This window comes from Oncorhynchus keta, chromosome 18 (assembly GCF_023373465.1).
Source record: "Oncorhynchus keta strain PuntledgeMale-10-30-2019 chromosome 18, Oket_V2, whole genome shotgun sequence".
Classification (NCBI taxonomy): domain Eukaryota; kingdom Metazoa; phylum Chordata; class Actinopteri; order Salmoniformes; family Salmonidae; genus Oncorhynchus; species Oncorhynchus keta.
Genome location: NC_068438.1, coordinates 45947095 through 45963094, shown reverse-complemented (window position 1 = coordinate 45963094; position 16000 = coordinate 45947095). Strand labels below are relative to the sequence as shown.

General features: G+C 44.7%; 1 protein-coding gene across 1 annotated transcript in view; it reads right to left on the bottom strand.

The window, feature by feature from the left end:
* Positions 1-2711: 2711 nt before the first annotated feature.
* LOC118381761 (probable G-protein coupled receptor 149) overlaps positions 2712-16000 on the bottom strand; it is a 75345-nt gene continuing 62056 nt past the window's right edge. Inside the window, exon 4 of the mRNA XM_052468903.1 lies at positions 2712-3344. Coding sequence (XP_052324863.1) covers positions 2718-3344 — 627 coding nt within the window. The 3' untranslated portion in view covers positions 2712-2717. The remainder of the gene's footprint in view (positions 3345-16000) is intronic.

The window sequence follows — 16000 nt, the reverse complement described above, 5'->3', positions numbered from 1 at the left end:
CACCTCATCACTTAGTCCTGCACCACCTCACCTCATCACTTAGTCCTGCACCACCTCACCTCATCACTTAGTCCTGCACCACCTCACCTCCTCACTTAGTCCTGCACCCCCTTCTCCCCATCTCACCTCATCACATAGTCCTGCACCCCTTTCGCTCCATATCACCTCCTCACTTAGTCCTGCACCACCTCACCTCATCACGTAGTCCTGCACCACCTCACCTCATCATGTAGTCCTGCACTGCATTCTCTCCACCTCAACTCCTCACTTAGTCCTGCACTTCCTTCTCTCCACCTCACCTCATCACATAGTCCTGCACCACCTCACCCCATCACTTAGTCCTGCACCACCTCACCTCATCACTTAGTCCTGCACCACCTCACCTCATCATGTAGTCCTGCACTGCATTCTCTCCACCTCAACTCCTCACTTAGTCCTGCACTTCCTTCTCTCCACCTCACCTCATCACATAGTCCTGCACCACCTCACCCCATCACTTAGTCCTGCACCACCTCACCTCATCACTTAGTCCTGCACACCCTCACCTCCTCACTTAGTCCTGCACCACCTCACCTCATCACTTAGTCCTGCACCCCTCACCTCATCACTTAGTCCTGCACCCCTCACCTCATCACTTAGTCCTGCACCACCTCACTTCATCACGTAGTCCTGCACTTCCTTCTCTCCACTTCACCTCATCATGTAGTCCTGCACCACCTCGCCTTCTCACTTAGTCCTGCACCACCTCACCTCATCACTTAGTCCTGCACCACCTCGCCTCCTCACTTAGTCCTGCACCACCTCACCTCATCACTTAGTCCTGCACCACCTCACCTCATCACTTAGTCCTGCACCACCTCACCTCATCACTTAGTCCTGCACCACCTCACCTCATCACTTAGTCCTGCACCACCTCACTTCATCACTTAGTCCTGCACCACCTCACCTCATCACTTAGTCCTGCACCACCTTACCTCATCACTTAGTCCTGAACCACCTTACCTCATCACTTACTCCTGCACCACCTCACCTCCTCACTTAGTCCTGCACCACCTCACCTCATCACTTAGTCCTGCACCACCTCGCCTCCTCACTTAGTCCTGCACCACCTCACCTCATCACGTAGTCCTGCACCACCTCACCTCCTCACTTAGTCCTGCACCACCTCACCTCATCACTTAGTCCTGCACCACCTCACCTCATCACTTAGTCCTGCACCAGCTCACCTCCTCACTTAGTCCTGCACCACCTTACCTCATCACTTAGTCCTGAACCACCTTACCTCATCACTTACTCCTGCACCACCTCACCTCCTCACTTAGTCCTGCACCACCTCACCTCATCACTTAGTCCTGCACCACCTCGCCTCCTCACTTAGTCCTGCACCACCTCACCTCATCACGTAGTCCTGCACCACCTCACCTCCTCACTTAGTCCTGCACCACCTCACCTCATCACTTAGTCCTGCACCACCTCACCTCATCACTTAGTCCTGCACCAGCTCACCTCCTCACTTAGTCCTGCACCCGTTCACTTAAACTCACCTCATCACATTGACACACACATAATGAACCTTTAAAGCACAGAATGGACACAGGATATGTGTCCCAGAAGTCTTAAGCAGCGGCAAATAATGTTTTGTCACAAGATACACTTAAAATATAGATTTAAAAGGTCAAGATACATTTAAAATATAGAGTTAAAAGATCAGTCCTTCTAGATCTGTCTTTCCAGTCTGCTTCATGTGTGTGTGCATCAGTATTCTCTGTCCCCTCGTTGTCTTCCTGTGTGTGAGCATCAGTATTCTCTGTCCCCTCGTTGTCTTCCTGTGCGTGTGTATCAGTCTTCTCTGTCTCCTCATTGTCTTCCTGTGTGTGTGTATCAGTCTTCTCTGTCTCCTCATTGTCTTCCTGTGTGTGTGTATCAGTCTTCTCTGTCCCCTCATTGTCTTCCTGTGTGTGTGTATCAGTCTTCTCTGTCTCCTCATTGTCTTCCTGTGTGTGTATCAGTCTTCTCTGTCCCCTCATTGTCTTCCTGTGTGTGTATCAGTCTTCTCTGTCCCCTCATTGTCTTCCTGTGTGTGTATCAGTCTTCTCTGTCCTTTTCTTGCTTCCTGTGTGTGTATCAGGTTTCTCTGTCCTCTTCCTGCTTCCTGTGTGTGTGTATCAGTCTCACTGTCCTCTTCCTGCTTCCTCTGTGTGTGTATCAGTCTTCTCTGTCCTCTTCCTGCTTCCTGTGTGTGTATCAGGCTTCTCTGTCCTCTTCCTGCTTCCTGTGTGTGTATCAGGTTTCTCTGTCCTCTTCCTGCTTCCTGTGTGTGTATCAGGTTTCTCTGTCCTCTTCCTGCTTCCTGTGTGTGTATCAGGTTTCTCTGTCCTCTTCCTGCTTCCTGTGTGTGTATCAGGTTTCTCTGTCCTCTTCCTGCTTCCTGTGTGTGTATCAGGTTTCTCTGTCCTCTTCCTGCTTCCTGTGTGTGTATCAGGTTTCTCTGTCCTCTTCCTGCTTCCTGTGTGTGTATCAGGTTTCTCTGTCCTCTTCCTGCTTCCTGTGTGTGTATCAGGTTTCTCTGTCCTCTTCCTGCTTCCTGTGTGTATCAGGCTTTTCTGTCCTCTTCCGGCGTCCTGTGTGTGTGTGTATCAGTCTCACTGTCCTCTTCCTGCTTCCTCTGTGTGTGTATCAGTCTTCTCTGTCCTCTTCCTGCTTCCTGTGTGTGTGTATCAGTCTTCTCTGTCCTCTTCCTGCTTCCTGTAGGCTTCGTTGAGCAGCTGTATCTCCTCGCGGTAGCCTCCCGTCTCCTGTTTCTGCCTGCGACTGTTCTGCCGGTGGGCCTCCACCGTGTCAGGGATGTTGATGTTGATGTTGTCCACCTCGGGGTTGCCACTGTTGGGGATGAGCAGTGAGTAGGAGGCTGTCTCCCCCAGGTCACAGGAGACAAAGCGGTTCTCCTTCCGAGAATAGCGCAGCGACGGGGAGCGGGCGTGGGTGGACGACTGGCTGATGTTAGAGATGATGGACACGCTGTCCATGGCCTCCTCGTTGTCACAGATCTCCAACACCTCCAGGTGGATCTTCACATTGGTGTCCCCCATTGCCACCTCTCCCACCTCCACCTCCGTCCCCACTCCCCCGTCCGGGTCCCTGGTGGTGGGGTCGTCTGCACTGGGCTCGTGGCCTACAGACTTGGAGCGGTAGACCTCCACCTTCTTGGCGGCGCGGGGGGAGATGGTGAGGCCGTCGCTGCTGACCTCATAGGTGGAGAGGGAGAGGGTCTTCCCTGTGGGGGAGTGCAGGGAGACGGTGCCCTGGAAGGCACACAGAGGGATGGCCAGACCTCCCCCAGATCTCTGTAAGGACACAAGACAAACACAGACTCCAGTCAAAATCTAGGAGAGCAATAACTATGCATTTTATCTACGGCATATGCAGCAGCACACTTTCAAATACAGAGACATCTCAGGGTACACCCCTAATTACATAAGGGACAGATTAAAACAATTTAATAAAAACATGTTAATATATTAACTGATATATTGTTAAGTTGATGATGTACAGAATGTGTACGTAAACACAGATTTAATTCTGAGAGGGCGAGAGAGCGAGAACGAGAGAGAGAGAGAATGAGAGAGAGAGAGAGAGAGAGAGAGAGAGAGAGAGAGAGAGAGAGAGAGAGAGAGAGAGAGAGAGAGAGAGAGAGAGAGATGAGAGAGAGAGAGAGAGAGAGAGAGAGAGAGAGAGATGGCAGGTTGTCTAACTGGTGGTATTGAGAGTAGAACTCTTGACTGAGATGAGTGAATTATTTAGACGATGTGATCTGGTGATGTGATTGCCTCTGACCGAGGCGTAAGGTATAAGTGTGGATAATGATCTATCACTCTGACGTTCTCTCTATCTTAAACCCCCCTCGTTCCTTTCTCTCTCCCTTATCTGTCTTACCCTCTATCTTCCATTGTCTCTCTTTCTCTCTATAGAGAAAGAGAGAAAGAGAGACAACTAAAGCTTTGAGACAACAATATGCCTGCTGTGGCTCACAGTCACACTGGGAACAAAACACACTGTGCCAGTCCAAATACTGCATCAAGCCCATCAGCAGAGCAACGAGTTAGGGGAGAGGGAGAGAGGGGAGACAGAGAGAGAGAAAGAGGGAGAGAGAGAGAGTAACAGAGCTAGAGAGAGAGAGAGAGAGAGAGGGAGATGAGGACAACATCAATTCACACACCACTCCATGACCACAACAGGGCGACATGTTTCCAACCTACGCTCTAAAACAGTGTTACTAAATCCTCCCAGAGAGATATAGCGATACTAAATCCCCTGAGAGAGAGACATAGAGTGGTACTAAATCCTCCCATAGAGACATAGAGTGGTACTAAATCCTCCCAGAGAGACATAGAGTGATACTAAATCCTCCCAGAGAGAGACAGAGTGGTACTAAATCCTCTGAGAGAGAGACATAGAGTAGTACTAAATCCTCTGAGAGAGACATAGAGTGATACTAAATCCTCCCAGAGAGACATAGAGTGGTACGAAATCCTCAAAGAGAGACATCGAGTGATACTAAATCCTCCCAGAGAGACATAGAGTGGTACTAAATCCTCCCAAAGAGACATAGAGTGATACTAAATCCTCCCAGAGAGACATAGAGTGGTACTAAATCCTCCCAGAGAGACATAGTGATACTAAATCCTCCCAGAGAGAGACATAGAGTGATACTAAATCCTCCCAGAGAGACATAGAGTGGTAGTAAATCCTTCCAGAGAGACATAGAGTGATACTAAATCATCCCAGAGAGACATAGAGTGGTACTAAATCCTCCCAGAGAGACATAGTGATACTAAATCCTCCCAGAGAGAGACATAGAGTGATACTAAATCCTTCCAGAGAGATATAGAGTGATACTAAATCCTCCCAGAGAGACATAGAGTGGTACTAAATCCTCCCAGAGAGACATAGAGTGGTACTAAATCCTCCCAGAGAGACATATAGTGATACTAAATCCTCCCAGAGAGAGACATAGAGTGATACTAAATCCTCCCAGAGAGACATAGAGTGGTAGTAAATCCTTCCAGAGAGACATAGAGTGATACTAAATCCTCCCAGAGAGACATAGAGTGGTACTAAATCCTCAAAGAGAGACATAGAGTGATACTAAATCCTCCCAGAGAGAGACATAGAGTGATAATAAATCCTCCCAGAGAGACATAGAGTGGTACTAAATCCTCCCAGAGAGAGACATAGAGTGATACTAAATCCTCCCAGAGAGACATAGAGTGGTAGTAAATCCTTCCAGAGAGACATAGAGTGATACTAAATCATCCCAGAGAGACATAGAGTGGTACTAAATCCTCCCAGAGAGACATAGTGATACTAAATCCTCCCAGAGAGAGACATAGAGTGATACTAAATCCTTCCAGAGAGATATAGAGTGATACTAAATCCTCCCAGAGAGACATAGAGTGATACTAAATCCTCCCAGAGAGACATAGAGTGGTACTAAATCCTCCCAGAGAGAGACATATAGTGATACTAAATCCTCCCAGAGAGACATAGAGTGGTACTAAATCCTCCCAGAGAGACATAGTGATACTAAATCCTCCCAGAGAGAGACATAGAGTGATACTAAATCCTCCCAGAGAGACATAGAGTGGTACTAAATCCTCCCAGAGAGACATAGAGTGGTACTAAATCCTCCCAGAGAGAGACATAGAGTGATACTAAATCCCCCCAGAGAGACATAGAGTGGTACTAAATCCTCCCAGAGAGAGAGACATAGAGTGACACTAAATCCTCCCAGAGAGACATAGAGTGGTACTAAATCCTCCCAGAGAGACATAGAGTGGTACTAAATCCTCCCAGAGAGATATAGTGATACTAAATCCTCTGAGAGAGACATAGAGTGGTACTAAATCCTCCCAGAGAGACATAGAGTGATACTAAATCCTCCCAGAGAGACATAGAGTGGTACTAAATCCTCCCAGAGAGACATAGTGATACTAAATCCTCCCAGAGAGAGACATAGAGTGATACTAAATCCTCCCAGAGAGACATAGTGATACTAAATCCTCCCAGAGAGAGACATAGAGTGATACTAAATCCTTCCAGAGAGATATAGAGTGATACTAAATCCTCCCAGAGAGACATAGAGTGATACTAAATCCTCCCAGAGAGACATAGAGTGGTACTAAATCCTCCCAGAGAGAGACATAGAGTGATACTAAAACCTCCCAGAGAGACATAGAGTGGTACTAAATCCTCCCAGAGAGAGAGACATAGAGTGACACTAAATCCTCCCAGAGAGACATAGAGTGGTACTAAATCCTCCCAGAGAGACATAGAGTGGTACTAAATCCTTCCAGAGAGACATAGTGATACTAAATCCTCTGAGAGAGACATAGAGTGGTACTAAATCCTCCCAGAGAGACATAGAGTGATACTAAATCCTCCCAGAGAGACATAGAGTGGTACTAACTAAATCCTCCCAGAGAGACATAGTGATACTAAATCCTCCCAGAGAGAGACATAGAGTGATACTAAATCCTTCCAGAGAGATATAGAGTGATACTAAATCCTCCCAGAGAGACATAGAGTGATACTAAATCCTCCCAGAGAGACATAGAGTGGTACTAAATCCTCCCAGAGAGAGACATATAGTGATACTAAATCCTCCCAGAGAGACATAGAGTGGTACTAAATCCTGCCAGAGAGATATAGTGATACTAAATCCTCCCAGAGAGAGACATAGAGTGATACTAAATCCTCCCAGAGAGACATAGAGTGGTACTAAATCCTCCCAGAGAGACATAGAGTGGTACTAAATCCTCCCAGAGAGAGACATAGAGTGATACTAAATCCTCCCAGAGAGACATAGAGTGGTACTAAATCCTCCCAGAGAGAGAGACATAGAGTGACACTAAATCCTCCCAGAGAGACATAGAGTGGTACTAAATCCTCCCAGAGAGACATAGAGTGGTACTAAATCCTCCCAGAGAGATATAGTTATACTAAATCCTCTGACAGAGACATAGAGTGGTACTAAATCCTCCCAGAGAGACATAGAGTGATACTAAATCCTCCCAGAGAGACATAGAGTGGTACTAAATCCTCCCAGAGAGACATAGTGATACTAAATCCTCCCAGAGAGAGACATAGAGTGATACTAAATCCTCCCAGAGAGACATAGTGATACTAAATGCTCCCAGAGAGAGACATAGAGTGATACTAAATCCTTCCAGAGAGATATAGAGTGATACTAAATCCTCCCAGAGAGACATAGAGTGATACTAAATCCTCCCAGAGAGACATAGAGTGGTACTAAATCCTCCCAGAGAGAGACATAGAGTGATACTAAATCCTCCCAGAGAGACATAGAGTGGTACTAAATCGTCCCAGAGAGAGAGACATAGAGTGACACTAAATCCTCCCAGAGAGACATAGAGTGGTACTAAATCCTCCCAGAGAGACATAGAGTGGTACTAAATCCTTCCAGAGAGACATAGTGATACTAAATCCTCTGAGAGAGACATAGAGTGGTACTAAATCCTCCCAGAGAGACATAGAGTGATACTAAATCCTCCCAGAGAGACATAGAGTGGTACTAAATCCTCCCAGAGAGACATAGTGATACTAAATCCTCCCAGAGAGAGACATAGAGTGATACTAAATCCTCCCAGAGAGACATAGAGTGGTAGTAAATCCTTCCAGAGAGACATAGAGTTGTACTAAATCCTCCCACAGAGACATAGTGATACTAAATCCTCCCAGAGAGAGACATAGAGTGATACTAAATCCTTCCAGAGAGATATAGAGTGATACTAAATCCTCCCAGAGAGACATAGAGTGATACTAAATCCTCCCAGAGAGACATAGAGTGGTACTAAATCCTCCCAGAGAGAGACATAGAGTGATACTAAATCCTCCCAGAGAGACATAGAGTGGTACTAAATCCTCCCAGAGAGACATAGTGATACTAAATCCTCCCAGAGAGAGACATAGAGTGATATTAAATCTTCCCAGAGAAACATAGAGTGATACTAAATCCTCCCAGAGAGACATAGAGTGGTACTAAATCCTCCCGGAGAGACATAGTGGTACTACATCCTCCCAGAGAGACATAGAGTGGTACTAAATCCTCCCAGAGAGACATAGAGTGATACTAAATCCTCCCAGAGAGACATAGAGTGATACTAAATCCTCTGAGAGAGACATAGAGTGGTACTAATTCCTCCCAGAGAGAGAGACATAGAGTGATACTAAATCCTCCCAGAGAGAGACATAGAGTGGTACTAAATCCTCCCAGAGAGACATAGAGTGATACTAAATCCTCCCAGAGAGACATAGAGTAGTACTAAATCCTCTGAGAGGGACATAGAGTGATACTAAATCCTCTGAGAGAGACAGAGTGGTACTAAATCCTCCCAGAGAGACATAGAGTGATAATAAATCCTCCGAGAGAGACATAGAGTGGTACTAAATCCTCCCATAGAGACATAGAGTGATACTAAATCCTCCCAGAGAGAGACATAGAGTGGTACTAAATCCTCCCAGAGAGACATAGAGTGATACTAAATCCTCCCAGAGAGACATAGAGTGGTACTAAATCCTATGAGAGGGACATAGAGTGATACTAAATCCTCTGAGAGAGACAGAGTGGTACTAAATCCTCCCAGAGAGACATAGAGTGATACTAAATCCTCCGAGAGAGACATAGAGTGGTACTAAATCCTCCCATAGAGACATAGAGTGATACTAAATCCTCCCAGAGAGAGACATAGGGTGAAACTAAATGCTCCCAGAGAGACATAGAGTGGTACTAAATCCTCCCAGAGAGACATAGTGATACTACATCCTCTGAGAGAGACATAGAGTGGTACTAAATCCTCACAGAGAGACATAGAGTGGTACTAAATCCTCCCAGAGAGAGACATAGAGTGATACTAAATCCTCCCAGAGAGACATAGAGTGGTAGTAAATCCTTCCAGAGAGACATAGAGTTGTACTAAATCCTCCCACAGAGACATAGTGATACTAAATCCTCCCAGAGAGAGACATAGAGTGATACTAAATCCTTCCAGAGAGATATAGAGTGATACTAAATCCTCCCAGAGAGACATAGAGTGATACTAAATCCTCCCAGAGAGACATAGAGTGGTACTAAATCCTCCCAGAGAGAGACATATAGTGATACTAAATCCTCCCAGAGAGACATAGAGTGGTACTAAATCCTCCCAGAGAGACATAGTGATACTAAATCCTCCCAGAGAGAGACATAGAGTGATACTAAATCCTCCCAGAGAGACATAGAGTGGTACTAAATCCTCCCAGAGAGACATAGAGTGGTACTAAATCCTCCCAGAGAGAGACATAGAGTGATACTAAATCCTCCCAGAGAGACATAGAGTGGTACTAAATCCTCCCAGAGAGAGACATAGAGTGACACTAAATCCTCCCAGAGAGACATAGAGTGGTACTAAATCCTCCCAGAGAGACATAGAGTGGTACTAAATCCTCCCAGAGAGATATAGTGATACTAAATCCTCTGAGAGAGACATAGAGTGGTACTAAATCCTCCCAGAGAGACATAGAGTGGTACTAAATCCTCCCAGAGAGAGACATAGAGTGATACTAAATCCTCCCAGAGAGACATAGAGTGGTACTAAATCGTCCCAGAGAGAGAGACATAGAGTGACACTAAATCCTCCCAGAGAGACATAGAGTGGTACTAAATCCTCCCAGAGAGACATAGAGTGGTACTAAATCCTTCCAGAGAGACATAGTGATACTAAATCCTCTGAGAGAGACATAGAGTGGTACTAAATCCTCCCAGAGAGACATAGAGTGATACTAAATCCTCCCAGAGAGACATAGAGTGGTACTAAATCCTCCCAGAGAGACATAGTGATACTAAATCCTCCCAGAGAGAGACATAGAGTGATACTAAATCCTCCCAGAGAGACATAGAGTGGTAGTAAATCCTTCCAGAGAGACATAGTGATACTAAATCCTCCCAGAGAGAGACATAGAGTGATACTAAATCCTTCCAGAGAGATATAGAGTGATACTAAATCCTCCCAGAGAGACATAGAGTGATACTAAATCCTCCCAGAGAGACATAGAGTGGTACTAAATCCTCCCAGAGAGAGACATAGAGTGATACTAAATCCTCCCAGAGAGACATAGAGTGGTACTAAATCCTCCCAGAGAGACATAGTGATACTAAATCCTCCCAGAGAGAGACATAGAGTGATATTAAATCTTCCCAGAGAAACATAGAGTGATACTAAATCCTCCCAGAGAGACATAGAGTGGTACTAAATCCTCCCGGAGAGACATAGAGTGGTACTACATCCTCCCAGAGAGACATAGAGTGGTACTAAATCCTCCCAGAGAGACATAGAGTGATACTAAATCCTCCCAGAGAGACATAGAGTGATACTAAATCCTCTGAGAGAGACATAGAGTGGTACTAATTCCTCCCAGAGAGAGAGACATAGAGTGATACTAAATCCTCCCAGAGAGAGACATAGAGTGGTACTAAATCCTCCCAGAGAGACATAGAGTGATACTAAATCCTCCCAGAGAGACATAGAGTAGTACTAAATCCTCTGAGAGGGACATAGAGTGATACTAAATCCTCTGAGAGAGACAGAGTGGTACTAAATCCTCCCAGAGAGACATAGAGTGATAATAAATCCTCCGAGAGAGACATAGAGTGGTACTAAATCCTCCCATAGAGACATAGAGTGATACTAAATCCTCCCAGAGAGAGACATAGAGTGGTACTAAATCCTCCCAGAGAGACATAGAGTGATACTAAATCCTCCCAGAGAGACATAGAGTGGTACTAAATCCTATGAGAGGGACATAGAGTGATACTAAATCCTCTGAGAGAGACAGAGTGGTACTAAATCCTCCCAGAGAGACATAGAGTGATACTAAATCCTCCGAGAGAGACATAGAGTGGTACTAAATCCTCCCATAGAGACATAGAGTGATACTAAATCCTCCCAGAGAGAGACATAGGGTGAAACTAAATGCTCCCAGAGAGACATAGAGTGGTACTAAATCCTCCCAGAGAGACATAGTGATACTACATCCTCTGAGAGAGACATAGAGTGGTACTAAATCCTCACAGAGAGACATAGAGTGGTACTAAATCCTCCCAGAGAGAGACATAGAGTGATACTAAATCCTCCCAGAGAGACATAGAGTGGTAGTAAATCCTTCCAGAGAGACATAGAGTTGTACTAAATCCTCCCACAGAGACATAGTGATACTAAATCCTCCCAGAGAGAGACATAGAGTGATACTAAATCCTTCCAGAGAGATATAGAGTGATACTAAATCCTCCCAGAGAGACATAGAGTGATACTAAATCCTCCCAGAGAGACATAGAGTGGTACTAAATCCTCCCAGAGAGAGACATATAGTGATACTAAATCCTCCCAGAGAGACATAGAGTGGTACTAAATCCTCCCAGAGAGACATAGTGATACTAAATCCTCCCAGAGAGAGACATAGAGTGATACTAAATCCTCCCAGAGAGACATAGAGTGGTACTAAATCCTCCCAGAGAGACATAGAGTGGTACTAAATCCTCCCAGAGAGAGACATAGAGTGATACTAAATCCTCCCAGAGAGACATAGAGTGGTACTAAATCCTCCCAGAGAGAGAGACATAGAGTGACACTAAATCCTCCCAGAGAGACATAGAGTGGTACTAAATCCTCCCAGAGAGACATAGAGTGGTACTAAATCCTCCCAGAGAGATATAGTGATACTAAATCCTCTGAGAGAGACATAGAGTGGTACTAAATCCTCCCAGAGAGACATAGAGTGATACTAAATCCTCCCAGAGAGACATAGAGTGGTACTAAATCCTCCCAGAGAGACATAGTGATACTAAATCCTCCCAGAGAGAGACATAGAGTGATACTAAATCCTCCCAGAGAGACATAGTGATACTAAATCCTCCCAGAGAGAGACATAGAGTGATACTAAATCCTTCCAGAGAGATATAGAGTGATACTAAATCCTCCCAGAGAGACATAGAGTGATACTAAATCCTCCCAGAGAGACATAGAGTGGTACTAAATCCTCCCAGAGAGAGACATAGAGTGATACTAAAACCTCCCAGAGAGACATAGAGTGGTACTAAATCCTCCCAGAGAGAGAGACATAGAGTGACACTAAATCCTCCCAGAGAGACATAGAGTGGTACTAAATCCTCCCAGAGAGACATAGAGTGGTACTAAATCCTTCCAGAGAGACATAGTGATACTAAATCCTCTGAGAGAGACATAGAGTGGTACTAAATCCTCCCAGAGAGACATAGAGTGATACTAAATCCTCCCAGAGAGACATAGAGTGGTACTAACTAAATCCTCCCAGAGAGACATAGTGATACTAAATCCTCCCAGAGAGAGACATAGAGTGATACTAAATCCTTCCAGAGAGATATAGAGTGATACTAAATCCTCCCAGAGAGACATAGAGTGATACTAAATCCTCCCAGAGAGACATAGAGTGGTACTAAATCCTCCCAGAGAGAGACATATAGTGATACTAAATCCTCCCAGAGAGACATAGAGTGGTACTAAATCCTCCCAGAGAGACATAGTGATACTAAATCCTCCCAGAGAGAGACATAGAGTGATACTAAATCCTCCCAGAGAGACATAGAGAGTGGTACTAAATCCTCCCAGAGAGACATAGAGTGGTACTAAATCCTCCCAGAGAGAGACATAGAGTGATACTAAATCCTCCCAGAGAGACATAGAGTGGTACTAAATCCTCCCAGAGAGAGAGACATAGAGTGACACTAAATCCTCCCAGAGAGACATAGAGTGGTACTAAATCCTCCCAGAGAGACATAGAGTGGTACTAAATCCTCCCAGAGAGATATAGTTATACTAAATCCTCTGACAGAGACATAGAGTGGTACTAAATCCACCCAGAGAGACATAGAGTGATACTAAATCCTCCCAGAGAGACATAGAGTGGTACTAAATCCTCCCAGAGAGACATAGTGATACTAAATCCTCCCAGAGAGAGACATAGAGTGATACTAAATCCTCCCAGAGAGACATAGTGATACTAAATGCTCCCAGAGAGAGACATAGAGTGATACTAAATCCTTCCAGAGAGATATAGAGTGATACTAAATCCTCCCAGAGAGACATAGAGTGATACTAAATCCTCCCAGAGAGACATAGAGTGGTACTAAATCCTCCCAGAGAGACATAGAGTGATACTAAATCCTCCCAGAGAGACATAGAGTGGTACTAAATCGTCCCAGAGAGAGACATAGAGTGACACTAAATCCTCCCAGAGAGACATAGAGTGGTACTAAATCCTCCCAGAGAGACATAGAGTGGTACTAAATCCTTCCAGAGAGACATAGTGATACTAAATCCTCTGAGAGAGACATAGAGTGGTACTAAATCCTCCCAGAGAGACATAGAGTGATACTAAATCCTCCCAGAGAGACATAGAGTGGTACTAAATCCTCCCAGAGAGACATAGTGATACTAAATCCTCCCAGAGAGAGACATAGAGTGATACTAAATCCTCCCAGAGAGACATAGAGTGGTAGTAAATCCTTCCAGAGAGACATAGAGTTGTACTAAATCCTCCCACAGAGACATAGTGATACTAAATCCTCCCAGAGAGAGACATAGAGTGATACTAAATCCTTCCAGAGAGATATAGAGTGATACTAAATCCTCCGAGAGAGACATAGAGTGGTACTAAATCCTCCCATAGAGACATAGAGTGATACTAAATCCTCCCAGAGAGAGACATAGGGTGAAACTAAATGCTCCCAGAGAGACATAGAGTGGTACTAAATCCTCCCAGAGAGACATAGTGATACTACATCCTCTGAGAGAGACATAGAGTGGTACTAAATCCTCACAGAGAGACATAGAGTGGTACTAAATCCTCCCAGAGAGAGACATAGAGTGATACTAAATCCTCCCAGAGAGACATAGAGTGGTAGTAAATCCTTCCAGAGAGACATAGAGTTGTACTAAATCCTCCCACAGAGACATAGTGATACTAAATCCTCCCAGAGAGAGACATAGAGTGATACTAAATCCTTCCAGAGAGATATAGAGTGATACTAAATCCTCCCAGAGAGACATAGAGTGATACTAAATCCTCCCAGAGAGACATAGAGTGGTACTAAATCCTCCCAGAGAGAGACATATAGTGATACTAAATCCTCCCAGAGAGACATAGAGTGGTACTAAATCCTCCCAGAGAGACATAGTGATACTAAATCCTCCCAGAGAGAGACATAGAGTGATACTAAATCCTCCCAGAGAGACATAGAGTGGTACTAAATCCTCCCAGAGAGACATAGAGTGGTACTAAATCCTCCCAGAGAGAGACATAGAGTGATACTAAATCCTCCCAGAGAGACATAGAGTGGTACTAAATCCTCCCAGAGAGAGACATAGAGTGACACTAAATCCTCCCAGAGAGACATAGAGTGGTACTAAATCCTCCCAGAGAGACATAGAGTGGTACTAAATCCTCCCAGAGATATAGTGATACTAAATCCTCTGAGAGAGACATAGAGTGGTACTAAATCCTCCCAGAGAGACATAGAGTGATACTAAATCCTCCCAGAGAGACATAGAGTGGTACTAAATCCTCCCAGAGAGACATAGTGATACTAAATCCTCCCAGAGAGAGACATAGAGTGATACTAAATCCTCCCAGAGAGACATAGTGATACTAAATCCTCCCAGAGAGAGACATAGAGTGATACTAAATCCTTCCAGAGAGATATAGAGTGATACTAAATCCTCCCAGAGAGACATAGAGTGATACTAAATCCTCCCAGAGAGACATAGAGTGGTACTAAATCCTCCCAGAGAGAGACATAGAGTGATACTAAAACCTCCCAGAGAGACATAGAGTGGTACTAAATCCTCCCAGAGAGAGAGACATAGAGTGACACTAAATCCTCCCAGAGAGACATAGAGTGGTACTAAATCCTCCCAGAGAGACATAGAGTGGTACTAAATCCTTCCAGAGAGACATAGTGATACTAAATCCTCTGAGAGAGACATAGAGTGGTACTAAATCCTCCCAGAGAGACATAGAGTGATACTAAATCCTCCCAGAGAGACATAGAGTGGTACTAACTAAATCCTCCCAGAGAGACATAGTGATACTAAATCCTCCCAGAGAGAGACATAGAGTGATACTAAATCCTTCCAGAGAGATATAGAGTGATACTAAATCCTCCCAGAGAGACATAGAGTGATACTAAATCCTCCCAGAGAGACATAGAGTGGTACTAAATCCTCCCAGAGAGAGACATATAGTGATACTAAATCCTCCCAGAGAGACATAGAGTGGTACTAAATCCTCCCAGAGAGACATAGTGATACTAAATCCTCCCAGAGAGAGACATAGAGTGATACTAAATCCTCCCAGAGAGACATAGAGTGGTACTAAATCCTCCCAGAGAGACATAGAGTGGTACTAAATCCTCCCAGAGAGAGACATAGAGTGATACTAAATCCTCCCAGAGAGACATAGAGTGGTACTAAATCCTCCCAGAGAGAGAGACATAGAGTGACACCAAATCCTCCCAGAGAGACATAGAGTGGTACTAAATCCTCCCAGAGAGACATAGAGTGGTACTAAATCCTCCCAGAGAGATATAGTTATACTAAATCCTCTGACAGAGACATAGAGTGGTACTAAATCCTCCCAGAGAGACATAGAGTGATACTAAATCCTCCCAGAGAGACATAGAGTGGTACTAAATCCTCCCAGAGAGACATAGTGATACTAAATCCTCCCAGAGAGAGACATAGAGTGATACTAAATCCTCCCAGAGAGACATAGTGATACTAAATGCTCCCAGAGAGAGACATAGAGTGATACTAAATCCTTCCAGAGAGATATAGAGTGATACTAAATCCTCCCAGAGAGACATAGAGTGATACTAAATCCTCCCAGAGAGACATAGAGTGGTACTAAATCC